Here is a 26,565-nt window from a genome sequence, read left to right as displayed (position 1 = left end):
TCACGAACCGTCACGACGAGCTTTTGTTTCCCAGCTTTTCTCTTCGAATTTCTCACCTTCGGTAATCGTTGTAGCAGTATCGACTATATTTCTTCTCCAACATCCTTCTTGATCGATCAATGTACTGTAGGACTTTAACGAAGACATGTAGCGTCCCGTTCGCCCTCGAACTTAGATGAATCGAATCAACTTCTCCTAAAATAGCTTCCGCGCTGCCTTGAGAGGACATATTTCGGGGAGCGAGCATGTCGAGGCAGTCAATCGCATCGACTTCATCCCGACCATACTTAGGTAGACCTTTGCGATTTTCACATCACGACAACTGATACCTCCGTCCCGAAGGCCATTCGACTTATGAGCGCACCGCCAGCCAGCACGAATCGGGCACCTCGAGGCGGAAAGGGGGGTGGTTATGGTCGCTTCAAGGCCAACAACCAGAAGTTCGGTACTCCCTTGCCGATCCTTTTGCCGACCTCGCCTCTCCATCCCGACTACATCGAGCCGCCTTCAAGAGACTTTGGCGGTCCTGCAGAGACGAGTTCGTCAGTGTCTCACGGCTTGACCTACCTTTTGAAGTCGTACCTGTACTCGACCGGACCCATTCGACCGCAGTGCACCGGAACATACGATCCTCTGACTCGGTCGGTATGGGTCACCAATAAAGCGGACCGTGAGATCTTGTTCGAGAGGGGGTTCTTTGGCAAAGGAAACTTGAGTCGTAGCGATCTAAGTTGGGCGATCAGACGGGCCAAGGCTTTGGAAGGAGAGCGCGACGGACGAGGTTGGTGTCATGGTTTCGATTCTCGGGACCAGCTTGACTGACAACACTGTCTTGCAGGGTTGACATCGGAGGAGGTGACAGCACTACGAAGAAAAGAGCGAAAACAGTTCAAGAGAGACCGAGCTCAGGCGATGTTAGATGCGTCACTAGCAGCAGAAGCAATCTTGACGGGGAAGACCTTGGCAAGCACTTCTGCTGTCAATGACAATCATACAGATCAGGCTGGGGAATCTCTTCACCGGGTTGATTCGACCACCCCTTCGGTCCAGTCGACGTCGGCATCAACACCGAAGGCGGGACCGCGAGCGAATGTGATGACGACGGTCAATTCGACCTTTATCCCGACCGTGGATGAATACGCACATGTTCTGCCTGAAGGAGAGACTCGTCTGACCCCTCAGACATTTCTGGTGCGACCGACCAGACCAGATCAGCGAGTCGGGAAGAAGAGGACACCGGCTGCCGCCCCAGTCGATCAGACGGTTGTGGGCGAACAGTCTGCTGCTACCGGCCAGCCGATAGCACACGTCGAAAAGGCAGACGAGAAGCCCGCTCGAGAACCGCTCCCACCCATCGAAGTGCAAGACTTTGAGCACTTGCAGCTCAATCTCGAAGAGGCTTTCTTCTTGTCCTGGGCTATAGGATGTCTCCACGTGGTTCATCCAAAGACTGTAAGCGTGCCATTTCATTTCGTACTCAAAAGTGGACGCCGAGCTGATCAGGCCATTGTGGATGACAGGGTGCCGTGATTCCTCCCCGTGACCTGTTGCGGACGGCTCTCGAGCTACCGTACCCTTTAAGGAACCTCGGTCCTGCCAGGTCTGCAGCCGACGAAATCGCTATGCGTCCCGACAACCCGTTCTTGGTGTCTTATGTCGCATATCATCACTATCGGTCACTAGGTTGGGTCGTCAAGACTGGTATCAAATTCTGCGTCGACTGGCTGCTATACAAAAGAGGTCTGGTATTCAGCCATGCCGAGTGAGTCGAGCTGTTGGCAGCACAGGGAAGCCGAGGACAAGCGACTAAGTTATTCAAGACATAGATTCGCTGTACTGGTCATGCCGCACTATGCAGATCAGGTTGAGGCGTCAAAAAGTCCCTTTGCACTGCCCAACGACGGCGCGATGACTTGGCAATGGTTGAACACGGTCAATCGAGTCAATACGCAAGTGAAAAAGGTTGGCTTATTCATTTGTCAGATATCTACGTTCCCACAATCCGAACTCACGCCCATCATCTTGCAGACCCTGATTTTGTGCTACGTGACGATACACTCGAACGACACGGTGACGGCAAAGGATTTGGAGAACCCGGTCAATCTGCTCGGACGATACAGCGTCAGGGAAGTGACTATTCGTCGCTTCGTTCCCGCCCGGATGAGGGATTAGGGCCTGTGCGGGGCGACGGCAAGGTCAGGGTGGTTTCTCGACCACCGTGTATCGAGCACGAAATCCGCGTTTGTTTCTTACGAGAAATCTCAACCGCGCCTGACATAGAGTCTGCGCGAATGTAATGCAGCGAAGACATACCATACTGTATGCAACGAATTCCGTGTGCCAAGCAAGTACCATGCGATCTTTCAGGAAAGGTTGACTTTGCAGTAACAGCAACGATGTGTGACTCGAATGCGAGTTTTACGATCTTACATTTGGATCCACCGGTTGTACCACAATTCCGAGGGTTTCTTTTGTTCCTGTCAGAGAGATTGGTATATCGTTCTTTTCTTGACCTGTCCAAATCAGGCTATAATCGTGGTGGCTCAGCTCCGTCGTCCCGCCGGTCTAGCCTCAAATCTTGCGATATCGAGGCGATGAGGACTGGCTCGATCGCAATTCTGAAATATAGTCACAGAAGTTGTATGCGCTGACACTGGTAATGCATCCAGGTGAACGGGACGGCTCGATGAATTCCCTCACACCTCTCTGAAGACATCTGCAGCGTTTTGGCTTGCAAAAGGGATAAGCAAAGAGGTGTGCAAAAAATTACAGGCGTGTCTCCTCGCTTCTCCAGTCGTCGCCATGGAAATCTTTACCCCCGAACATGCACATTCGCGACTCACTCCAGCTCTAACGACGCACCAGTTACGATGCGCCGTCGACAAAGGATAATAGCTCTATCTTTCTGTTTGAGTGAAGGAGATGTCACCGGGAAGCATTCCAGGAGATGAAATCCGTCGTCCATGGTGTGTTGTTTGGTCATTCATCATCAACTTATGTCCCCACGCAGGATCAACCAGTCAATTAATCACCATTTGCGTTCTGAGATGTTAGATCAGATGTGCGAGAATTGGGTACGTCTCGATGCGCTTCACATCACAACTTTGTACCGCCTTTTTGAAGTTGTACAAGCTATGTACAATCATGCCATCACCATGTTTCAGGTTTGCTAAGGGCTCGACCTTTGAAACAGCCACGTCGCGCAGAAAAAGGAAAAAAAAAAACGCAACATCTCGAAACTGCAAAAACAGGAATCCATCATCTGTTCCCCCCTATCAAATACCGCAACGTAATCTCTGTGTGGACGGGCCCGTGGCTTCCGACACCTGTGTGATAATCTACGTTCTCTGTGGCCTGGATGCTAACTTGATCCCCAACGGTCAGGAGTACTCGCCGCCCGCACACTCGCAAGACGTCGAACGAGGTGATTAGTGCTGACTGATGCCCATATGCCTTGGACACAAGCCATGTAGCCACCTTTTCTAGATTTTTGCCCTGCGCGTTGGGCTCTTCGGCGTTGGCAGACTCTGTGCATGCCAAGTGAGACCCCGTCGATCTGGGTTTCACGGCTGCCGGTGGATATGATCAGATGTGTCAGAAGGGCGGCCAAAGGGACCAAGGTTCGGATCTCCGCCAAGCTTGTCGTCTATGAAAAGCTGGGCAGAGGGAAACGAAGGGCGAAGGGGTTGTTTCCAGTGTGTTTTGGCGATGAGGTCATCGAGATTCGTCAGATTCCCTCGCTCGCTCGCTCGTCCCGTCCCCCGCGTATCTTTCCATTCGTCCAGCTGATCGAGGATAGCGATACGGGTATATGAAGTGGAAAGGGTCGACGAGTTGCGCAGCTTTCACACCTCCATCATCGTGCGTGCACAACCTGATCCGCAGCCATACGAGCCTTATCAACCATGGGCGTCGACGTGAAACAGTTCGGGACAACTACCTTGTCCGCCCTCCAGGTGAGTCCGCTGCTCATTTGGCATTCGTATGCCATCGAGGTGATCGGTCAACGGAGGTATTCCCTCACCGACTTCGAGGGTACAATCATCCTGACCCTCCCTGTTTTGATTGTAGGCCTCGGTGACTGTGCTCTTGATCCTCGGATATGGATATTACTTGAGACGCTCGGACTTTGTGGATCGGAAAACGGAAAATGTGAGCTTCGACCTTCATCGGTGCATGAATCCGAGAGCTAGAGCAAACCCTGACCCTCGTTCGTTCTACGCCCGCCTTTCTGCAGGGAGTGAGCAAGCTCTGCGTCAAGATCTTTCTCCCATGCCTGCTCTTCTCCCAAATCGGACCTCTGGCCACGCCCAAGAACCTCGAATCGTGTGAGTCTCCACTCTCATTCTCTTCTAGCTTCCAATCGTCATGTTCCAGGTCAGCTGACTCCTTCTGCCAACCGCTACTCCATACCCCTCGACAGACTGGATCGTCGTCGTCCTCTCGTTGGCCTACCAACTCATCTCCTGGCTGTTCGGCTTCATCGGGGTCAAGCTCTTTGGTTTCCCACAATGGATCGTACCGTGCATGATCTTCAACAATGCTACATCGTTGCCGCTGTTGCTCCTCCAAGCGCTAGGGAAGATCGGGACGCTCAAGAGTCTTGTAGGAGAGGGAGAGGAGATGAGCGAGGTTTTAGCTCGAGGCAAGGTGAGTGCAGCGTCGCGGTGTAAGGAGGGAAGAAAGACAGGGGATTGTCAGAAGATAGGCTGACACGGTAGCTCGGCTGGGCTTGCTTAGGTTTACCTATTGATCAATGCCTTGGTGTCGAACCTGGTCAGGTCAGTACGAATGCCTGTATCGGCACAATCAATAAGGGTTCAACGAGCTGATTTCGGTAAACTCGATGATGGACGGATAGATTTGCAATCGGTCCTTGCGAGTAATCCACCACACATCCAGTCTCGCTCGAACAGCATCGCTGACTGCCTGGTCTACATCCCGACAGACATGCTCGAGGCCAAGGAAGACAATGGCGAACCGTTTAACCCGCAACTCTGGCTCGAATCCACCATCTCCGAGATCCCCAAGAGCATGCCCGAGCTCCCAGAATGGGACGATCACACGCACGGACCGTCCAACCCCCAGCCCGACTATCCCAACGTCCAGCCATACCCTTCGGTCGAGAACAACGAGACCTCGCCGTTGTTGAACAAGAACAAGGCCAAGGCGGTGTCCAAGGGCGTCTTCCGGGCCGCAGTCGTCCTGGCCAAGAAGGCTACGTCATTCATGAATCCTCCGATGTGGGGTGGAGTGCTCGCAATCATCTCTGGCCTGATTCCGTGGTTACGACACTCGTTGTTCGACGATTCGGGCGTGCTCTCGGCCTTTGAACAATCGGTGGAAAACTTGGGAGACCTGTATACTTCGTTACAGACGTTGATCCTGGGTAGCCAGCTGTACAGCAAGGCTGGACATCGACCACCCGTCGGAGCCGTAGCGTACTTGTTCCTCTACCGGTTCTTCATTGTTACCGGCGTGTCGTGTGGTTTAGTAGTCGCGTCCCGCAAGCTGTTGGGAGACTACATCAAGAAAGATCCTATTCTTGTGAGTAGGACGTTTGTACGCGGATACCCGGTACAAGTATTGATCTCTCCGTCTTCCCCTCTCTGCAGGACTTTATGTTGATCCTTGCACCAACTGGACCTTCTGCACTCTCGCTGGCCGCCATCGTCTCCATGTCGGATGCGAGCGAAGAGACGGCCTCGGTCGTCGCTCAGACCTTGCTCGTCAGCCACATCGCCACCCCTCTGATCAGTCTCACGGTGTCGGCAGCTCTCGTGGTCGTGCAAGCTCTGCATCCTTGATCTTCACTCGTTCGCGTAGTCATCGTTCCGTATCATTTGCCAGGACTCCGAGGTCATACCCGATACCCCTCATTCCATCGCCACGATCACGAAATCGCATGCATGTACAATATGGAATTACAGTCAGCAAATATCATCACAGCCTTGTACTCAGGCCTCTACAGCATAGAATACACGAAGCACTACGTCCGGGCGTGAAAGAAGCTTTCATACAGATCTAGATGACGAGCCCATCTAGATCCCCTTACTCGGTTCGGAATCCTGCTACCGTCAAGAGAGCGGCGAACACGACTCGAGAGATCGCAGAGATCTGGTCAAAGTCGTAGTTGTCCCTGTAATGCTCGATCATTCATCGTGTCAGCCGAGTAGGTACCAAGTTGGATTCCGAATGTCCTTACCTCATGCTAAGATCTCCCGAGCTGTGGTATTCGGGGTCGGCGATCCAGTCGTTCCTTTCAAAGACCTGGGTAGCCGGGAAATTGTAGCCCACTGCAATCGATGGTTCGAGAGTCAGCAGTGCACTATAGGGCGTTCGAGCCTCTGTCCTGATCTAGACTCACGGAAGCTCTGATGGTCGCTGCAACAAGCGGCCGTCCTCCCAACGACAAGTTCCGGGGAGTAGCTATCAAGATGTGCAGATCGGCAACCATTAGCAATCATGGTGTCATCATGCCATTGATGGAACTCACATTTGAGACAAGTTACCGATCAGCCAACTAGCCTCGGGGGTCTCGATACTGTATGCAAAATCAGTAAGCGCATCAGTATGGACCCTTGTTGTTCCGGTAATACATATCTGGTTGATGCTCACGTTGCGGGCAACCCAAGTTGACGGGGCTCGTTGGCCTGTACACGGCTCACTTGACATCAGCACGAGATAGTCGAGACAAATTCAAGGAGGGAAAGACGCACGACTCGATATCCCAACATGTCCGCCTGGACTTGTAGGAGTACGGTCGCGTTCTCGCTCGAGAGTTGTCCTGATCGACGGCAGGCGACATCGTTACTTGATCAACAATCCGAGCGGCAACAAAGGCAAGAACGATGTCTGCGGCACTCACTGGCATATGCGTGACTTCCCAACAAGCCCTGTTCCTCTCCCGCAAAGAACGCCAACACGACAGGCTTCTCGAACCTGACACCCTGTTTCCCGATAGCCCTAGCGATGCCCAACAAGTGGCCAGAACCAGAACCATCGTCATCTCCACCGGGAGCCCGGGTCTTGCCGAACGATCCTCGGGAATCGTAATGCGCCGACATGATCGTCATCCCCGTAGCGTTCTGGATGAGGGAAGGGTAAGTGCAGATGACGTTCGGAGCGAAACCGGGGAGGAAAGGTTCGAGCAAGCATTCCGCTCCGGTATGTTGAACGATATCCCTGATCCAGTGGGCGGCTTGTCGGGCTCCGCCGGTGAAGCTGTGACGGGAGACAAGATCGCTAGATTCTCCGGTCAGGTACCTGACATCCCGGACGAGTTGGTGGTCGTCGAGACCTTCGTTGAGGATGCGGTCGATCTTGGGGGAGAATTTCAGTTGGGAGGTCAGATTTGCGAGGTTGTCGACGAGGTCTTTGCGAACAGAGCCTGTAAAGGCGTTGGTGAGGCCCGAGTCCAGGTTGTTGAGATCGGGGAGGGCGACGAGGCTGAGGTGCGAAGGGATGAGGGTGTCGAGGATGGGCACCAAGCGGTCACTGGCAGAGAAGATGACCGAGTGGGAAGTTTCGTACAGCCGTTCGACTTGCGAGGTCTGGACGGGAGCTCGACCAGCAAAGACGTCGAGGATCCTTTGAGCTGCGGTCTGAACGAGACCTGATCGGCCGGCGAGCGAGTCGGCCTTGTTCTGAACGTCCTCAAATACGCCGAGTAATGGAGAGTCCATACCCTCGACATGGACTTTGCCTTGGACCCCGGCCTCGCCGAGCCAAAAGAGACGCCTCGAGGACGACTCGGACTCGGTCGACGCAGCGGATCCCGATTGATCCATGTCGAGCGGGATCATCGACCCTTCCACCAGCCCAGACGCCAGGTTTTCAAACTCTACATCCACACACGACTTGGAAGCTAGGAATACCTGGTCCGACCCTGATACAGATCCGTAGCTACCGAGCGAGTGAAGGCAGCTAGGTAGGTCGGAGAGCTGAGGTTGTTCGCGAGTGATCAGGAGGACTCGAGGTTCGAGCGGTGTGGGAATGGCCCCCGCGATGACGAGTAGGGGAGTGAGGGCGAGGATGGGTCGGAGCATAGCTGAAAGCTAGACGAAGTGTCTCGAGTGTGTCTACAATGGATTATGTTGGTGATAGCTCTCTGACATAACGGGTAGGTTGCATAGGTTGCATAGGTTGATAGCGTGCACAGCGTGTTACGTTGGTGGGGTACGAGGACAGCCGGTTGAAAGGTTCTGCCGTAATTGGTTACGTCATCACCGAACCACGTGCCGACGAGGGCTCAGGCGCAGGAGGTTGAATCATCCAACCATGCCATCGCCATCCATCGATATCCATCCAGGCCATCCAACAAGCAACGTGCAGCGTTCGTCAGCAACGCTGATAGACGGTGAGTATCCTTGAGCGGTGGAGGGTCGAATAGCATCATCTTATTCTCGCGATATTGAGGTTGCCACACAGATCTGCACGTTCTTTGGACATTGTGACCCCAAGGATCGTCCTTTTGACGCCCCCGACAGTACTCGTTCACCCTGCCGTCCGGTGCCATACAATACTTCGAGACGACTCGATCACGCTCGACACGGCATGAGTGGGTCGTTGCCTTCTGAGAGCTCATCCGAGTCGATCTACAATCGAGGACAAGGTGATTGCTTGCAAGAATTCATCAAGACCAAGCTGAAGGAACTGGGTAGTACCGATGATCGAGAAATGATAAAGAATTTGAAGTCGATCGAGATGTATATCTCGATGATGCTCCAACTTGATTGGCAAGAAAGTTGGAAGGAGTCGTACGCGAGTGAGCTCCTCGAGCTATACTTCAAGCAACTAAGGAAACCAATCATGGGCCTGTTCTCGCAAGAATATTTCAAGAAGCATCGCGAAGAATTCCCGGAGATCCATAAACTTCTTCTTCCGGTATCGATGGATGAGCTAGACTTCGACGCGATCGCTACAGCACAGCCAGAACGACCCAGCAGCTGGACTGGACTGTTCTTATTGATTAGGAAGTATGGCAGCAAAAGACAGAGACTCAGGGCAGTGCAGGAAAAGGTCCTAGAAGATCTAGGACAAGAATATGTTGGTCATGGTGTTGAACATCTCCATGCCCATATACGGAATCTTGACTGCTCTGGGTCCTCAAGCGTCTACGCAAACGTGCTACCTTTCATTCAGTCCTCTGGTTCCGGCAAAACGAGGAGTGTACTGGAGCTATGTAAGCGCGAAATTGGCGTATACACATGTATACGCGAGAGCAGTGAGACCGATGATATAAACCAGGCGGTCTCTGCTCCAGCCCAGGACTCGTCTGTCTTTGAGGTCCTCGCTGCCGGAAGGTCGTTCCAGCCTGAAACCCTCACAGCACAGCACGAAAGCATCGCGAGGGTGGCTACCTGGCTCAAAGCGCTGGTAGAGACGCTCTACGATCTTTGTCTGGAGCAGTTCGAGCAGGCGGGCCCGAACTTTGATCTACCCGGAATCATCGACACGAAGCTGAATAGCGGCCTATTCGAGCGAGTTGATACGGCTGGCATAGAGTCACAGAACCTTAGGAAAGATTTCTTCACCAAAATCAAGAACCGTGCTTCGCAATACAGAGAAGCAGAAAAGGACAGAGCTGTATCCACTCCACTTGAAGCATCTTGGGCTGCGTTTCTAGACGAAAGTTTTCATAAGATGCAAACGATCTTAGACCGCTGGGATTCGATGACTGCGGGGACCGCCCCTTCGACGAAGGCAGCCAAGAAGGGGAAGACCAAGCCGATTTCGAGGCGGACGCCTGGAACTTTCATTTTCCTCGCCATAGATGAAGCATCTTCGATGGGTCATGAACGTATAGTTCATCTCCGTCGCCTCATGAATCATTTGCGAAAGGGACCCTCCTTCTGGATTATCTTGCTTGATACAAACAATAACATCAGCGAATTGGCCGGTGCCAAGGCAAAGAAAGCGTCGCCACGTCTGGTTGACGGCGTAAAGCCCCTCCTACAGGTACGGCCACACTCGAACGGAACTCGCGCCTAGCAGCAAATCGCTAACAAAGTGTTCCGTCTATGCGCGAACCTCACTATACAGCCTTTTACAACAACTCCGCATGATGTCTTTCTTACAGAGGAGGACTACGGATCCGTGCTGAATGGCGTGAAGCCAGCGAGCTACGAGGATCTGCTATCCTATCTTTTCCAGATGGGTCGACCGGTCTGGAACGATTCGCATCTTCAGTCGATTCGTGGGGAATCCTCAGCTACACAGATCGCAGGGCGCGATCTCTCTTTCATCTATCGCAAGCTGTCGATCGACGAGAATCCATCAGGAATGAGACACAGTGGTATCATTGCCGCTGTGGCTCAACGACTACCTCTTAGGTTTACGGGATATCAGGGTATGTTGGCGTTTTAGTATGCTCTGCATCGCCGCTTATCCCTTTGGTTTTGATAGGTCCGAAAACCGAGATCAATTTTCTCGAGGGCCAGGTCGCTTTTCACTTACGTACCGTCCTGTCAGTGACCGAGGACCGTATCGTGACGGCTAGCAAATCGGAACCGATCCTGAGGTATGTGACTCGATCCATTCGCAGAATGAATCCCAGCCTGAGCTCACACGAAGGCCCACAGTCTAAGCGTTGCGGATTGCGTGCGGAAGGACAGTCCACATGAATGGTGGTCAAAAGCGATCCAAGCCATCTCCAATCTCGTCGATTCGAAGACGCTGCATCCTGGTGACACTGCCGAAGAGTGTTTCCAAATTCTCCTCACTCTTTCGATGGATGTAGCGCTTAGGAGGGGGTCTTCACTGAAACGGACGCCGCGTGGGCTTGGGACATTGCCTCAACACCTCATGCCCATCAACGCCTTGATCTTCCTGCGCCAATTGTTTGGCTCTCGCCAGCTTTCAAAGGATGTGGTCGCTTGGGCTGAATGCCACTGGATCAACTTCACGCATTTTCTCCCACCGCTTGGTAATCAAGTCACCGCGGAATCATCGCCGGCTTCCAAACTGCTACTGATGGAAGCCTTCACGCGCCAAGCAGCAGTGATTGGCATAGTTACACAGCCATCCTGGGATCTGCTGGTTCCCGCTTATCGGAGCAAAGACTTCGAATTATCTGCAACCATCAATCCGGATACTTTCGACGCTATGGTGTTTCAGGTCAAAGACAGGAAGGGATACAGACCTAAACAGAAAGACTGGATCCGAGATCACAACGACGGCGTAAAGGCGAAGATACCAGATCATGATCTCAACATCTTTGTTAGCCTCACGGCAGCCCGACCGGAATTCCAAAGTCCTGATAGAGCTCCTCACGGCGCTAAAGGTGGCAGCAAACCTCTTGCCATCTTCATCAATGAACATGGTCCTGAGCAATATCCGTCCCTGTCCACCCTCACAAAGGAAGGCCAGAAATCGTTTGCAAATCTATTGCAGCGTAGTGTGCCGATCTCGCTGCCTGGAGACCAAAAAACAGAGTGTTGGCTCAACCATACTCATTACCAGTGGAAGGAAAAGGCAGACGGAAGCGACATTGACACATAGACGGCTGAAGATGACATGCGCGCGCACCGAACCGACACATCAAACCACACCGCCATTGCCGATACACATGGACGACCGGACCGCCACCAGCGGTCGTTTTGCAAGTTCTCCTCTGCGATCGATAACCCCTATCAAAGTCAAGGGCGGGGCGATTCTAGCCTGACATTCGATCTACACGCTAATAGCTGATGATAAATTCCTTTTTGAGCCATTGTATAATGGTATACGACACATGTCCCTCTGATGAAATACGTGGATCGGAAAGCAACGCAAGCGAATTTATCGATACAGGGGTGAATGTGATGTTGTCTTCCTAGTCATCTCCCTTCATGAGCTGCTATCCACCGAAGCCTTGCGCTTGAGCGATTTTAGGGGAACGACACTACCTGCGCAGATTCCTCGCTGGCGATGTCGCATGAGGGCGTCTCCTCGAGCGAAACCCTTTCCACTACAGCACCACCGAAGAGGAGGGTCACTTTGCGATTCAAAATGACGCCGGGAGCCGCGTAAGATGCTCACCATGGGCAGGGGAAAGGCTTGGTCCCAGAATGTATCCGAACATGACGTCTCAAGTCGTGTTGCCGTACGAATGCGGCGTTGCTGCGAGTATGAAACGACAGGAAATCGTTAGACAAGCGCCAATTACGGATTCGCAATCGACTACTTACCAGTCCGGAGCGGTACAGACAAAAGGCTTGTCCTCAAGATGCGTCTGGATATGACTGTGAATGGCGCTCTTTCGAGGAAAGACGCGCTCGCAGTCGTCGATGTTGCATCGGTACCGCTTGACTGGGGCCCCACCGCTTTCCTTGTCGGCTTGCATGAACATGATGTAGCAGCTTTCCAAATAGGATCGAGTGACGTTGGATTGCGAGTCGGGCGCCTGCGAATCCGCCTGGCTATCTTCTGCTTTCGCGGTCGACTTGACGGCAGCTGTCATGTCTGCCGGAGTCTCGGACCTGCGATCCTGCTGAGAAGCCTCGGGTAGGAAAGTCGGTTCCTGAGGCTCGACGTGGACGGGAAACTGTTGTTTGGGCAGCTGCGAGTTCATCTCGATCGTCCCTGTACGCGCGATCTGCACGAACGGATCGTATGGTAGGGACTCCGGATTGGAGACCGTTCGAGCGCTCGATCCCTCCCTCCGCTTCGATTTCGGCGTCTTTGGTTTAGGCTTAGGTCCAGGTCGGAGTCGTTTCCCGACGGGCGGGTATTTCACTCGCTGACGTTTGGCAGCTCGGTCGTCCCCACCTTCAAGGACGGCAGCCATGAGGCCCATACTGGACCCCGGCGTCGACTGGTACGCTGCCGCCGCTCCGAAAGCTCCTCCCTTGATGGTGGCTTCGAGACTCGCGTTTACCGGGAAGCTGACTTCCTCTCGGGTCTGACCTTGGCTACTGGAAGCATAGGCATCCTGACCCAAGCCAGTATTCATCACGGGAACGTAGCCAGCCGAGACTGACCGGGGCATAGGCAACGGAGGTTGCAGCTGTAATTGTGCTCCCGTAGGATAAATGTCGTATGGCGACGAGACGTGTCGCATCTGGGATTGAACGATCGATCGACTCGCAGTGGGAGGCGCAGAGAGTTGCAAAGGCATCTGATAGCTGATCTGCTCCCCTGTTGCCCATTGCTGTTGATCCGACATCGTCGAGTGCGCAGTAGAAGGTACCTCAAGAGAAGCGTTCGAGGACATCTCGTATGCTTGCAAGGGCATCGAACTGAAATCCCCGGTCGTTTGGTACACCTGGAATGCAGCCGCTTGCGCTGCTTGTAGTTGACCCATCTGACCGTCAATGGGGGTGTGGGGCGAGCGCATGTCATTTGTCAGTTCGACAAAGCCGTTCGGGACGCCCGTCTGATCTTGCGACAGTCCTTGAGCTGAATGTATCGTATCCGCCATACTAATGGTTGTTACGCTCGACATCGGCCCCGAATCCCACATTCTCTCTGTCCCTTCGACTTGGATAGCCAGACCATTGAGCTTTTGCTGGAACTGATACTCTGCTGGATTCGGTGCCGGGAAGTATTGTGCATTGTTGGGCAACAACCCAGCCGAGGACGGTCCGACGAGCGGGGTGACCAAGGGAGAATGGTGATGCGTCGAAAAGTCTGGACTGGGGATCGAAGATTCGAGTGCGGGCGTGTCGATCGTCGTCCCGCTCAGAGCGCTGATATGCCGATGATGCGTCCCGATGTAGGGCTGGAATTGGTATGTAAAGGCTGGCGAGGTACCTTCGCTCAACGTCGGGGTCATTGAGGAGGCCGGGAACAGATGCGGCGAGATGGGCATTTCTCCATCGTCGGCGACACCGCTAGAGGACACGGGCCTGAACCCGCCCATCCTCGCCAGAGGTCTCGATGTAAAGGCGCTCGCTTGTCCTCCCATTGTCAAGGCCGACGTCGAAGCTGATCGGTTCATAGTCAACCCTGGCCGAGGCGCCATACCTTCATACGTCGACGAGACCGACCGAGCCGACATGTTCTGGTTGTTGTTCACATTATCCGCTGCTGACCCGGACTGGTTCATCTGCTGCATCATCCTCCTACTCGCTGGTCCTGGCAATCCCACCGGTCCATTGCTTCCAAGCGAACTCGAAGGCGTGCTCGACCCCGGTACAAAGCTGGGCAGAGGAGAACTCGCCGGCTGGATAGACAACACGGGTCCGTTAGGACGCATAGAAGAGCCGGAAACCAACCTGTTGATCGGCTTTCTCGAGCTCGGCGCGTAACCCGAACCCAGGCCCAGGGTGGAAGGGTATTTCCCAGATGGCGTCGAGACAAAGGCGTTGGAAACACCGCTCCCTCCGCTACTCCCACTCGTTGGGTGATGGTCTAGGTAATCGAATCCCAAACCGAACCGTGCCCCATCGCCCATCTGGTGCAAGCCCATGCTAACGTCCAAGTCGGTGTTCAAGTCCATCCCGCTCACGCCCGCGTATGACCCATCTCCAGAGAGCGAACCATCCCAGTTGGCGATCGTCGCGGTATCCTCGGGACCTACAAGGAAAGGGTCTGTCCCGCCTGCCAGATGATGATGAAGGTCACTCCCGCTCATCGGCGTGAAGTTGATCCCACCATGAACCTCCATCGACATCCCCCCACCCATTCCCGACTTGACTCCGGAAGTCTTCCACGGAGTGGCTCCCTGGGGCGAGACCAAGTATCCTCCCTCGACCCCCTGGCCGAACAGCTTGGCCCTCATTCCCTTTTGTACGCTAGCAGGTTCTTGCATGAAGAAGGCCGCATTCTTGACGGTCGAGGGTACGACGAAGGGCGAGGTAGGATCGAGAGTCGGTCGTGCCGGGGTGATGGACGGTGCGATAAAGGAGCCATCGAGAAGGGGACTGTTGGTGTATGATTGTAGTGGCGTGGAGGATCCAGGTTGAGCGGCAGAAGAGGTCTTGACGGTGTTCCGTAGTGGTGTAGTATGAGAAAGGGGCTGCGAAGAGGGCTGTTGAGTTTGATATTGGTGTTGTTGTTGTTGGTAAGAAGATTGTCTATTTCGAGAATGCGGTCGGGGGGTGATGTTGGCCGAACGATCGACGTAGATGTTTTGAAGCGGGTTGACGGTCGTCATTCCTGGTAGTTGGTGGAACCGAAGGTGATTGTGGAGGTAGAGACGGACGGTAGCACCTGCCTCTACGTTTTTAAGATCCTGTCAATACTCCTTAGAAGTTGGACATCAAACCAGGGTTTCGATCGTGGCAGTGCGGGTAGCTGGCTGGTCAATGTAGTAAGCCCGATGTAGACCAGGCGAGGGTGGAAAGTCGTTGTAGATTGGTCAAGCGAATGTCGATGGTTGCGATGTAGAATGTTGCAGAGAGAAAAGAAGCGAGCGTATGTTTGTTTGTTGTTGTGCAGGTCGTGGGATGCGATGTAGGTAAACAAGAGTCGGAAAGCAAGCGAGCGTGTCGTTAAGAAAAGAGAGTGTGACGTGTGAGAGAGTGCGTCTCTATCCTGAATATCCAAAGACGGAACGATCGAATTGATGGAACGACGATGGAATGATGAAATGAAGATGAAACGTCGAGCGTCGATGGAAGATGATGGGAATGTCAAAGGTGAGACCTTTTGCTGACGACCGACCACGACTCTACCTCGAGGCTCAGCGCCGCATGCTGTGTTGTTTTGGTTGATCGACTTTCCACTCCTTTCCCCCCCTCCGATGCTCCCCGCCGTGATTCCCGCCTGGGAAGCATGGAACCACGCGACCGCGCGACGCTAAAGCGATCATCGTCGTCGGTGGCGACCGAGCGGAAGGGTGCGAGGGGAAGGAGGGCAAGGAACCGAGATGCGGTGTAACGTAATTGATCCCGATCGATAGATGAAAGCCAGGAGGTCCAGGGAGGATCGTCGTCACCTCGTATCACACCAAGAACAAAGAACATTCAACATGGTACATGGACAACAATCGACAACGTCCGCACGGATACCTAAAGTCGCGCTCGAGGCACACCAGAGGCCAGAGTGTAATACTGGCCATATCGAATTTGAAGTCACTCCCGCTCTCGTCACTCGACCTCTTCATCGAATCGGCTTATCATCCGAGGGATAGGCGATCCTGTTTGTTGACAAACAAACTCGAAACGTCGATGACCCCAATCGCCGAGGTCGATCGGAAACCATAAACCCCGCAGATTCTGTGCGAGCCTGAGAACGATATTCCACGTTCCACGCCATTGACGCAAAATCGTGACCTTGTGTGATCGTGTGACCCGTCGACATTCGACCGTTCCAGATTCTCGAGATTAAAGTTGCCGACGGTGACGGAAGATCTGCATCGGGAGATCGGGAGCAGTCGTAGGCTGCATGGGTTGTAAACAAGTCACATCGTTATTCATTCACGACCCTTGCTGCCACTCCGACCGCAATTTCCCGATGGCCGTGTGTGGTCCTTGTAGGCATGTCACGCAGGCCTCATTGCCCAGCAAGACAGAAACAACCACACGGAATCTACCCACCCGTTTTTCTCCATCGTGGTGGTCTCAATGGCGATGGTGAAAAGCAGCGCCGTGATTATACTGGAAAGACGGACGAGAGCTTCCAGAGGAGATGGGCGGCTCACAGAAGGAAGGGGGTCAATCGGAATATATGGGCGCGCATGGCCAGAGGTACAATGGCGTCTGCAGACAGGTCCGAACTTCCAATGTCGAGCCCCGCATATTTCTGTACTTGCAAAAAACCGCCACGAGAGAGCTCCCTGCTTAATCAGGGTTTATCGTCTCCTTCTGGCCCACCTTCCCCCACTGAAGTTGTAGCAAACAACGTGATGGTAATGACCTCCTTGTTCCAAACTTTGTCCTGCAGATGAGGATCACCGCCTTCAGAGATGTAGGGGAAGTAGGAGAATCCGTCTTGTATGACTTGACAGGTGCAGGACATGCCCAGGGCTTGCCACCTCTTGATGTCAACCGCATCCTTCAAAACCTCAAGTGCATGTATGGCCTCAGTAATGTCAATCCTCACTCCACCCTGGGAGTTGAGCAGATGTCATGTACCGGGAAGATTAGCCTGAAGACGTAATGGAGTGGCAATCGAATTGCATGCAGCTTGATAAACGTATAAACACGAGCAAATCGCTCGCACCGTCGACAGTCATATCCGGCTCCTTGTCATCTCGTTGCATGCATTCGCTTCCCTTCACCTCGAGCCCGTCGTATATGCGTCCGTACCGATACCGTTGCCGACCTCAACTAGAAGACGGCAATCTTGACTCCCGTCGCCAACAGCTTTTCCCGCACCTTCTTGTCGCCAAACAGGACCTTCCAGAATTCGTCCCTGATCTCGGGAATGGTGAGGAGTGTCCGATTTTCTGTTTGAAGAACGGAGGTCCATGAGTGTTGACTCCTCATAGACAGGTCAGAAGCAATAGAACCACGTACTGGTGTCACGGTAAGAAAGATCGAGCAGGATTACAGTTTGCTGTCGAATCGTCAGTGCATCTGAGATTGGCAGCGAGCAACGTCGTCAGCTGATCTGAGCACGGGCTCGCTCGTCCTTGTTCGAAACATACCGCTATCAGACAAGATCTTGCCAATTCGTCCGGGTGTTCCGGCAGCAGCCCAGATCTTGGTTGAATTGAGGTATTCAATCTGTTCCGACGCCTTGAAGTGCTTGGCGAACAGCTGCAGTGTACCGTTATGTCAGCGTGATGTTCCTGTCTGACTTGGGCTTAGGACGTGAAACTCGCCTTGCCAACCTCGCCTGGCGGTTTTCCCGTTTCGGCGCCATCCTCTCCCTCGGGTACTCGTACTGACTTCAGGGCTCGCACTACATCCGCCGCTCGGATGCCTGACGGTGACAAGACGATGAGGGATGGGGTACCAGCTCTCTTGAGTCGCTTGGGCAGGGAGGGTATTTCTACGAGGTCGGATCGGATTGTCGTCAGACATCGTGCAGCCATTTAGAGCTTGTCGAACAGATGGATTACACTCACGACTATTCACAAAGGCAGGAAGCGATGCGAGCTCCCTGGGTTCCGTAAATGCCGATGTCGATTGAAGCACGTTCGCTAAGAAGGAAATTCGGCACGATGTCAGCACCACTGAGATCATCGCTTCGAAGACGGCTAAAGACTCACCTGGGATCCTCAAATCATTCAATTCCATATCCGAGGCTTTCGAATACGTTGCCTTCAAGCTATCGTAAAAGAAATTGTCCAGCTCTTCGGTCGTCATTTCATAAGGTTGAGTAGCCTCCTGTTCCCTGATTTTCCGCTACCGATTGAACGGGAGGACGTTAGCGTCGGTGACGGGGAGCGAAAGAGGCCGAAACGTTATTTCAACTGACCTACCTTCTCCTTGCGTTCCTTCTCTTTCAGCTTTCTCTTCTTCTTCTTGTCGGCGTCAGATAATGCTGTCGAAGGACCCCCGCTCGATCCGGCGTTCGAAGGCCTTTCCTCTTCTGCCTTTCTCTTCTTCCCGACGGCTTCATTGGGTACTCCGCTATCCTCGTCGTCATCCGATAAGAAATCGGCAGCATCTCCTCCTTCCGCTGGATTCGGCAGGTCCTCCTCATCCCCGTTGCTCATAATGGCATCCCCCTCGTCGTCGTCTTCGGCATCCGAAGCTGCCATGAAGTCTGGCTGCAGATTCAAGTCATCCTCGAGATCGTCACCTCCGGTAATCGTATCGGCCTTCATTCTGTCGGGAGTGCTATCTTTATCTGCTGCTACTGTTCGGTTTGAGTCTGAGATGTGTCGAACTCGATCACAACGAATCGATTCAGTAGAACGCAACGTGATGAGATTAGGAATATTTTGGATGTCGAAGCCTTTTGATCGGTGACCTAGGTCGCGCGGAAGCAAACTTTTCGTCCGATCTTGTCGGCCGGTTCGGACATTGTGCCGTAGCTCTACCAGATCACCAGATCTACCTGTACCGAAGGCTGAGGTAAGACTATGTCGAGTCAAGCTTGAAACATCTTCGCTGTATTATCTATTCTTTCCTTGGCCACGCGATACTCGCATGGTACAGCTGAACTTCGGACTGCTCAATGAGTTCGGACGAATAGCTACACGCCCCATTCATTGAGCTACTTGCGAAAAGACCTTGTAGCTAGTCTGGTACCCAGCTATATACTGTCCGATCACCTTGCCTGAATTGCCATCCAAAACAACAAGAGAGCCAAGTCAATGTTCAAAGTTGACCAATATCAGGCACAGATGCGACTGACCGAAGATGAAGTTGACGGCCGGAGCGAGGTAGAAGCAAAACGGCACGTCCGCTAGGGCTACATCAGCCGAGTGCAAGAAGCTGAGCATCTGGAACGGGTTTGGCTTCTTCCCTTGGATAGTCATGGCTATATGAAAGCTGAAAGTCAGTCTAAGCTATTTGTTTCCAGACACCCCATGTGCCGCCACTCACACGACAGGTAGCCGTAAAAGTTGTGAACGAAGTCATCGGAAAATCCCTCGTTATCACCCCCCGAGACCGTTATCAGAACCTCCAAGTCATTACCGTCAGACGGATCGCTCCAGAAAGTATGGCGCTGGTAAGTCGGGATCGTCCTGACTTCTCCCGCCTGGAGCTTGCCCTCGACACCCTCGATCTTGTAGCAGAGTGTTCCGGAGAGGACCTCGAATCGCTCGACTTGGTAGTAATGATAGTGATACGGCGGTGTCGTATAGACTGCTGACCTTGACCCTATCGGACGATATTCAATCAATTGAGAGTATCGTGATTATCTCGTTTCCCTGAGCAGACTCACAGTATGAGGGCTACCCGCCTTGAAAAGCTGTCGACTGGTAAATTTACCAGGCTTGTCGTTGGGTATGTTCCAGGTCTTGAAATCTCCTCCGAAATAGCTGTACGAGCCGTCTTTGGGATCGTACTCTGGTGCAACCAACGTGGGCTGAAAGAGTGACTCTCTATGGATCAGCTTACGTTGGTAGTGGGCGGTAAGCGAGTGATCCTCACGTGCGGGAACAAGAATGCCAAAGCCATTGCGCTCGCCCTGTTGCCGTGCTTGTGTTGTTATAATGTGCTTGTGCACCTAGTGCAGCGAGCAGATCGGTTGTTTGGAAATGATGACGAAGTGAACAGATGCAGAACAGGTCAAGGATGTAAAAACAGAAGCATGCTTGACCAAGCTCGGGAGTTGCTGCCCTTAGAGGATGATGAACTTGGTGAGAACGGAGAACAAACAACAAGCGGGACAAGCCGATCGCCAGCAACACAAGACACGTGACAGCTTCCGCGAGATCCGGCCGCGTCATCCTACCGAGAACATGAAACGCGAGAAATCGCCCGTCGATCAGGTCGAGGCTGTGAAAACAGGTTACTGACCACTGAGGTACACATGTGAGATCTGCGACCTTCTCGTCCACCATATTCTAAGGAAACGTGTGTGACATGGCTACGACAGGGCTCCGCGTATCGCCCGGATCTAATCATTACAGATGTCGTTGCGTTGTGTCGTGAAATTCGTACAGGAACGAGTCGTCGTATAAAGCTTTTCTGAATGCTGGCTGTTGATGCTGTAATATTGTAGGGTCCGGTTGGACGATTGGTCCCGGAGGTATGTTGAGAGGATTGTAACCCGGTGGAGGTCTTCCGTTTGTACTGTCGGCAAGGAACACGTCGAGCAGTCCGGAAAGGTTTTGTGTTCCTGTGGACGGGTTGTAGCCAAGGTCCATCGCGGGAGGGAAATATGACATGGCAGCTACCTGCGGGTTCGACATGTTATCGGTCGGTTCTAGCGGCCCAGGCGGTGCGTTGAGATCATTGCCTCCTGGAATGGATTCAAAGATGGGGATAGGCAGACCCTCAACGGGTGGAGAATGTCTCGAGCGCTTTTGAACGTGATCTGTGTCGAGATCGCTGTCGTATCTATTCCTCTTGTGTGGTGTTACGCTACGCGAGCTGAATGAGATAAATTAAAGTCAGCAAACCCAGCATGACCTCAGACCTTCAGCAGAGACTCACGGCTGGCCCCGGTGTTGCTCTGCCAAGCGTGCCTTGCAGAGTCGGATCAACTTGTGAACGATGTAAGCACTTTTTTCTTTGATATCAAGCAGGACGAGTATAAACATCGCGATGTCAGAACACAAAATTGGGGTCCAGATGGTCGATTGAGGGATAAGAATACTCACCTGCTCCTCGCCATGTGGTCTCTAGCTCGAGCAAAATATTGTAGCACGAGTCTGCCTCCTTGATCATGTCGGTGGCGAGGTCTACGTCGGTCAACCAGCTAGTGCACCGAAGGAGAATGGCGGCACTAATAGTGAGATAGTGCACAAGGAATTGACAGTGGTGGGAGGCCGGAATGATCTGTTTGATTTGACCGCCTGCATAGATGCATCCTTTTGCTGCGCTGATGCACTTCATCAAGGATGTTGTGTCCTGGTTCTGCCCAATCTGCTCGGGTATAAAGGGGCGGTCTAGAGCAGGGAGTAGAGGAGCTCAGTATCTCTTATCAACTCAACTATTGAGTTTACTCACGCAGATTGATTGTCGCGGCGAAGAGGGTAATGCGACCGAGCATGGCCAAGAGGAAAACGCCCCTCGATGCGGGGACATTCTCGGCAAGGCGGACACAGTCAGGTAGACGCCTGACCCAAGCGTCCATGTCGGCGTCAAGCTTGGAGACGACACCATGTAGCCTCTGGGATTGACTAGGATCATCATACCCACGTAACGACTGGAGGGAATGCGCGTCTCTCTCTATCTCGCCCGCTAGAGCGTGCACGCGAGTGAGCTCAATGAAGGCTGTGACTAGATCGGAGTCCTCGGTAAGAGAGGGGTCATCCCACACCGTCGGCTCTTTGGACGATTGTCGAGCTGATGAGAGATTAGATATCAGTCTCCACGGTTATGGTTCCATGTAAAGCGTCAATCGGACACATACGATATTCCACATCGCTGCGGCATAGTAGCTTGATCAGGCGCAGTCCTCCGGAAACCCACGGCCCGAATGACTTACGAATCCGCATCATAGCAAGCCATAGGACGACCCATCGAAATCGAAAGTGCGCGATCAAGGCCATATACACACCACCAGACGAGTCTGCGATGATCCTTGGCTTGGCTCGATAGCCGTAGCCTTTCTGGACTCCTCTGCAGAAGAATACAGTCAGCGTATATCCTTTGGCTCGCAGGCGACTCACTGGTGTACTCACGTGTAACCCTAGATCTTGTGCCGCGCGACAGGCTTGGCCGGCAAAGATCCAAGCTTGAGATAGAGCTGGAGAGTCGTGTGTTAGCCACGCACATCACACAAATACCTGAGGAGCACCCACAGTTCCATCCGGCCATGGTCGATGCCAAGAGCGCATACGAACTGACGCTACAAGTCAGGGTATCGTTTAGCTCTGCGTGTTCTCCTCAGCGCCTGCCAAGTCACCACTAACTGCTCTATTGTCAACTCCCCCGTGTGATACCAAAGCAAGTACAGAGTCTGTTCGTAGACCTCCAACCCGACAGTTTGTACTACGTTGATTCGGGTTAGCTTGAAATGAACCTCCAGGCGCGATGTCCAATGGGACTTACGAGACCAATTCAGGCCTTCCTTCTCTCTCCTGCCGACGATACCGCGGACGATAAGGAGGTAAGTGAATAACATATATGACCCGGGTCATGTTCAGTGTGGTCTTTCCGCTTCTTTTGCGAAATTCGACTGACATGTGATCCCTCACGACTTGAGCAGTGGCGGTGAAGACAGCGAACAGGAGACACAGAAAGGTGCTGTCTGCTACAAAGGCGCCATTGGCCCGCATTGTCATCCTGCGATTACGAGGAGTTCAGCACGTACACTGTTAAAGTCACGAGGCCGAAAGTCCTCACTCACGTCTCGTTGTACTTCAGCAGAAAAGTAGGTCTATCGATGATAGGAAACCTGGGGCAAAATGTATTAGCGCTGGACAGTACCGCAAGCTGCAGACCAATAAGGCATACAGTGGGTGTAATCGCTCAAAATAGGTCTGGACCAGGAAATCGCAAATCCTGCTATGCGGAAATCTTGCCTGTTCCGGCGGGGGCCTAGTAGCCACCGTGTGCTGTGTCAGTACAACCGATACTCACGGACTGAAACCAGCGGTTGTCGGAAATGCAACTGACAAGCCTCGCAGACTTCGAAATTGTGCCTGGAAAACGCAACTCCAGAATATTTAGGACTTATTTACCGAGTGAGATCACCAGAGTGGAACTCACCCATGGCTTGAAATACAATTCGTCCAGATCTATCGTCCCATCAGATATCGCATCGTTCGAACCGACTGTCCGGGCATCTGGATCCACGCGCCTTTCGATCGGACTTCGTAAAGCTGCAACGGCATCACTGAACAAAAACGTCGCTGGACCTCCTTGAAACCTGATCACGAGTTTTCAAACATGTCAGTCACCTCTGTCAGAAAGGATGTCAATAGCCTAGCATTATGATTGCGACGCTGACCTCATGTGACCGCTGTTATCCTTGCCCATCCTTCCGGCTAATCTCTCTTGCCAAGTCGCAGGCAAGTCTTTATCCTTCTCTTGTGCCGCCGACTGCGATTCCCTTGGTCCATACCGGCTAGGCGATATGTCCCGATTGTATCCCTCAACTTCACCATGAATGGCGTCAACAGACATGTTACTTGTTGTTACTGGACCAGGTCCTTGAACGCCTCCGACGAGAGGGGAAAAAATGTCATTCGATCCCAATGGATAACCTTGATCCAGCTGAAGAGACTGGCTCTGTTTCCAACTCGGCAAGTCAACTTGTCGCAGCGATCTTATCCCTGAGCGAGTATCTGAAGTCACATAGCCGGTGAGTGTTGTACCAGGAACGGGAGCCGGCAAGCCATCCTGCGAGTCATCGACTAAAGTCGTAAGCGGCAAACCAAGCAGTGGCCTTCATTAAGATAGGCGATACTCACGATCCTGCTCGACAAGCCCGTATGATACGAATGCACTGACTGCGGCGTACTATCCCGCATTGTGACCGGCTGTGTCACTGATCTCATTGGTTTGATTATCGACTGTGACATTGAGGAGTGAGGCAAAGGTCGACGAGAAAATTTTTCGAGGGCCTGTAGAGCCCCAACTTGTCCCGGTTGTCCGATCTTTTGATTGCCTGCGAGTTCGTGAATATGTTGTCGAGGCGGTCCGCTGGTCGATCCGCTTGTAGGAGCGTATGATGTACCAGTCCCGGCCTGCTCGTCCCTGGTAGAGGAAGGGTTTGGTTGCATAGCTTGAACCAAGTCGACTAGGGGCATGAGACGTTCTAGCATCTCTTCCATCCTCTCCAATCGCTCTGCTACCGCGGCAGTTTGAGCACGATGTGAAGCGGCATTGTCGTTCACCACCTTGTCTGAGCATGAGCAGGTAACGGTGATCAGCTAGAAACTGCTTCCCATTCGGGGAAAGGCACTCACAATCGCACGCCTTGTCATTGAGTTCGCAAAAGGAACACGGAAACTCTCCATCACACTTGATCTTTCTCTTCCTACAAATCTCGCACGCCCTCCAAGTTCTCCTCTGCGTTCTGTGGCACCCGATGAACAGGTTACCCATGAGCGATCGCTTCGATCCCATTAAGGTGAAATATACCACTTACGTAGTGGTGTTTCGGGTAGTAGACTGGTTCATGCCTGTCGAGCCTGATCCTGTGTAAATGCCTGACGGTCCTGGATCGTCCCGGTATCCTTGCATTTCGATCCTGTTCTTGCGTCCGGACCGCTATAGCCAGGCGAATCTGTGTTTTGATCGAAGGGAAAGTTTCGCCTCAATTCCTTTCTTGTTCATGTCTACGGGTTGCTGCGGTATAGTCCGGATTCCTTCCCTTTCGCTTTCGCCAGAACCAAAGGACGTCAATCCACCGCTGTCTCTGCGCGAGCAGGATCTCCCTTTTGTGTTGGGACTTGACGACAATATATGACCAGTCTATCTTTGAGGGATGTCGGCTGATGTTGAGGCGTACGGCCTTGTGTTCGAATGAATGGTAAAGGGAACCATGTCAGGGTTGAATGTGGTGACGAGTTGCGAGTTGACGACGAAGACGAGCGGGTCGACTGTACGAGTCTGGCGTATCTGATTATCAGCGCGGCGGCTTTACCAAGAAAGGCCGGTCGACCTCCACTTTTCCACTTTGTCAACACACCCTACCTGTTGCCTGTTGCACCTTGATCGCCGAGAGAGGGGCACATACCTACCTACCTCTCAACTCGGGACTTCAATAAACGATCCCGTATACTTCCCTGGCCCCCAACAGCGACCAGCTTGGTTACCAAGAAGCCTGGCTGATGTAGATGAATCGCTTTGGGACAGGAATTCCCTTCGCGAGACCGATCCGATCAAGCTGACAGGACAGGGCGAGCACTCGAATCATGACGACCTCGACCGTTGACCTGCCGGGGATATACCATCCCACGCTGTCCTCCTACTTTCCTCTCATCATCAAGCTAGAGGACTATATAAAGCACCATATCGATCTAGAAGAATGGCATCAACTTGAGGCAGTACCTGGACCGACGGCATTGGGAGAATTTCTGAGCGGAACACTGGTCGCGTTGGAAACACAGGGCTTGGAAGATATTTTCTCTGAGCGCAAGCAGCAGCTAGGAGAGGTCTATCTGACTCAACAAGAGGTGAGTTCCGAGGCTGAACATTGAAAAACCATCATCTGACGGCCTGATTTACAGCTTGTCGACAGATCGCTCGTTCACATTGCACGGCGGCCAGGAAAGCTTAACGAGCTCAACGTACTCACGGCTGGTTTCCGCGTAGGTGCAGGCATCTTGCTAATACATGCATGCATTAGATGACTGATCGTAAGCGTAATCTCTCCGCCCCCAGCGAGCGGATACTCTGGGAGGGCTCGCACCGAATGTGCAGAGATTGGGGCTAGACAGTCAACAGGCGAACAGTCAAGTAGCGCTCATTCTGAACGGGCCTGAATGGTCGTTGCTTCATGAAAGGTAAATGGGGCGCTCCACGTGCACGAGTCCGCAAGTAGCTTATAATAATGCAATCTTGCGATCCTTGGCCTGCAGGCTCGGCACAAGCTTCATGGAACACCTTTTCACCCATCCACGCCTCGCCATCTTCCTCCCCCTGCAAAACAACTGCTTTACCCAGCTATGCGGTCGCCCGCTCTACATGATCGAGCCGATATGCAAGGTCGAGGAGAGGGCGTTGAAACGAAAGCGTCGCGTGGAGAGGGAGATGGCTAAACAGCTGACTAGACATAAGCGGAAGAAGAGGAAAGCCGCGGTTGGAGAGATGGATGGCTCCTCGGTCAAAACAACGGAAACGGGATCTTTAACTGTACCGCAGGAAGACACGATCAGGACAGAGGCGGAGAAGTTCGTGCTTGAACAAGAGAAGCAGTTTGCTAGACCGCCTGTCATGGTCGAGATCGTTCGGAATAGGATGTTTTACGGGAAATGGGGTTGGAGGGGAGATAAAAGACTGCCAGGAGTGGGACTACCGGTGAACCGTGAGAAAAAACAGCTTCCTGCTTCACCGGCGAGATGAATGGGCAGTCTGATGATTTTTATTTGGCAGACATATTGAACAACCTGACGCCACCTGTCAAGATCCGGACACTTCCCTCCTCGGCTGAAGAACGCTCGCAGATCCCCAAGGG

The 26,565-nt window shown here is 52.9% G+C and overlaps 8 protein-coding genes across 8 annotated transcripts; 3 read left to right on the top strand and 5 right to left on the bottom strand.

Annotated features, from left to right (window-relative positions):
- Nucleotides 1-297: 297 nt before the first annotated feature.
- HD553DRAFT_302836 (tRNA-intron endonuclease) lies at nt 298-2,483 on the top strand. The gene is made up of 5 exons (XM_046178802.1): nt 298-781; nt 839-1,452; nt 1,521-1,762; nt 1,827-1,962; nt 2,029-2,483. The coding sequence occupies exons 1-5, from the start codon at nt 355-357 to the stop codon at nt 2,170-2,172; spliced, it is 1,563 nt and encodes a 520-aa protein (XP_046040239.1). The 5' UTR covers nt 298-354; the 3' UTR covers nt 2,173-2,483.
- A 1,153-nt stretch (nt 2,484-3,636) lies between these two features.
- Nucleotides 3,637-5,976, top strand: HD553DRAFT_10035 (putative endoplasmic reticulum protein). Its single transcript, XM_046176362.1, has 8 exons — nt 3,637-3,956; nt 4,072-4,152; nt 4,238-4,328; nt 4,424-4,650; nt 4,741-4,781; nt 4,862-4,878; nt 4,949-5,547; nt 5,616-5,976. The coding sequence occupies exons 1-8, from the start codon at nt 3,906-3,908 to the stop codon at nt 5,805-5,807; spliced, it is 1,299 nt and encodes a 432-aa protein (XP_046040238.1). The 5' UTR covers nt 3,637-3,905; the 3' UTR covers nt 5,808-5,976.
- A 142-nt stretch (nt 5,977-6,118) lies between these two features.
- HD553DRAFT_302830 (uncharacterized protein) lies at nt 6,119-8,111 on the bottom strand. Its single transcript, XM_046178801.1, has 6 exons — nt 6,869-8,111; nt 6,720-6,787; nt 6,619-6,653; nt 6,497-6,544; nt 6,368-6,429; nt 6,119-6,296 (listed from the first exon to the last, which is right to left on the bottom strand). The coding sequence occupies exons 1-6, from the start codon at nt 8,046-8,048 to the stop codon at nt 6,202-6,204; spliced, it is 1,488 nt and encodes a 495-aa protein (XP_046040237.1). The 5' UTR covers nt 8,049-8,111; the 3' UTR covers nt 6,119-6,201.
- Nucleotides 8,112-8,280: 169 nt separating this feature from the next.
- On the top strand, nt 8,281-11,759 carry HD553DRAFT_354098 (uncharacterized protein; the record flags this gene model as incomplete). The annotated part of the gene is made up of 5 exons (XM_046183789.1): nt 8,281-8,359; nt 8,393-9,960; nt 10,045-10,351; nt 10,408-10,522; nt 10,584-11,759. The coding sequence occupies 5 exons, from the start codon at nt 8,281-8,283 to the stop codon at nt 11,500-11,502; spliced, it is 2,988 nt and encodes a 995-aa protein (XP_046040236.1). The 3' UTR covers nt 11,503-11,759.
- On the bottom strand, nt 11,760-15,318 carry HD553DRAFT_9981 (uncharacterized protein). Its single transcript, XM_046184657.1, has 2 exons — nt 12,171-15,318; nt 11,760-12,102 (listed from the first exon to the last, which is right to left on the bottom strand). Exons 1-2 carry the CDS (start codon nt 15,077-15,079, stop codon nt 12,018-12,020), a joined length of 2,994 nt encoding a protein of 997 aa, XP_046040235.1. The 5' UTR covers nt 15,080-15,318; the 3' UTR covers nt 11,760-12,017.
- A 1,686-nt stretch (nt 15,319-17,004) lies between these two features.
- HD553DRAFT_9932 (U3-containing 90S pre-ribosomal complex subunit-domain containing protein) lies at nt 17,005-18,392 on the bottom strand. The gene is made up of 7 exons (XM_046184653.1): nt 18,292-18,392; nt 18,083-18,218; nt 17,939-18,013; nt 17,693-17,862; nt 17,516-17,627; nt 17,385-17,444; nt 17,005-17,314 (listed from the first exon to the last, which is right to left on the bottom strand). The coding sequence occupies exons 2-7, from the start codon at nt 18,177-18,179 to the stop codon at nt 17,196-17,198; spliced, it is 633 nt and encodes a 210-aa protein (XP_046040234.1). The 5' UTR covers nt 18,180-18,218; nt 18,292-18,392; the 3' UTR covers nt 17,005-17,195.
- A 423-nt stretch (nt 18,393-18,815) lies between these two features.
- HD553DRAFT_354088 (uncharacterized protein) lies at nt 18,816-19,946 on the bottom strand (the record flags this gene model as incomplete). Its single annotated transcript, XM_046183787.1, has 5 exons — nt 18,816-19,098; nt 19,177-19,302; nt 19,368-19,646; nt 19,707-19,854; nt 19,920-19,946. The coding sequence occupies 5 exons, from the start codon at nt 19,944-19,946 to the stop codon at nt 19,028-19,030; spliced, it is 651 nt and encodes a 216-aa protein (XP_046040233.1). The 3' UTR covers nt 18,816-19,027.
- A 127-nt stretch (nt 19,947-20,073) lies between these two features.
- Nucleotides 20,074-24,962, bottom strand: HD553DRAFT_302818 (fungal-specific transcription factor domain-containing protein). The gene is made up of 19 exons (XM_046178800.1): nt 24,535-24,962; nt 24,353-24,462; nt 23,855-24,288; nt 23,392-23,783; nt 23,151-23,310; nt 23,058-23,083; nt 22,896-22,979; nt 22,789-22,836; nt 22,623-22,724; nt 22,491-22,519; nt 22,352-22,430; nt 22,241-22,287; nt 22,121-22,185; nt 21,925-22,058; nt 21,850-21,863; nt 21,444-21,782; nt 21,095-21,382; nt 20,928-21,003; nt 20,074-20,864 (listed from the first exon to the last, which is right to left on the bottom strand). Exons 1-19 carry the CDS (start codon nt 24,627-24,629, stop codon nt 20,396-20,398), a joined length of 2,991 nt encoding a protein of 996 aa, XP_046040232.1. The 5' UTR covers nt 24,630-24,962; the 3' UTR covers nt 20,074-20,395.
- Between the last annotated feature and the right edge of the window lie 1,603 nt (nt 24,963-26,565).

This window comes from Filobasidium floriforme, assembly GCF_021052385.1.
Source record: "Filobasidium floriforme strain CBS 6241 chromosome Unknown HD553scaffold_1, whole genome shotgun sequence".
Classification (NCBI taxonomy): domain Eukaryota; kingdom Fungi; phylum Basidiomycota; class Tremellomycetes; order Filobasidiales; family Filobasidiaceae; genus Filobasidium; species Filobasidium floriforme.
This window is presented reverse-complemented; position numbering and strand designations above follow the sequence as displayed.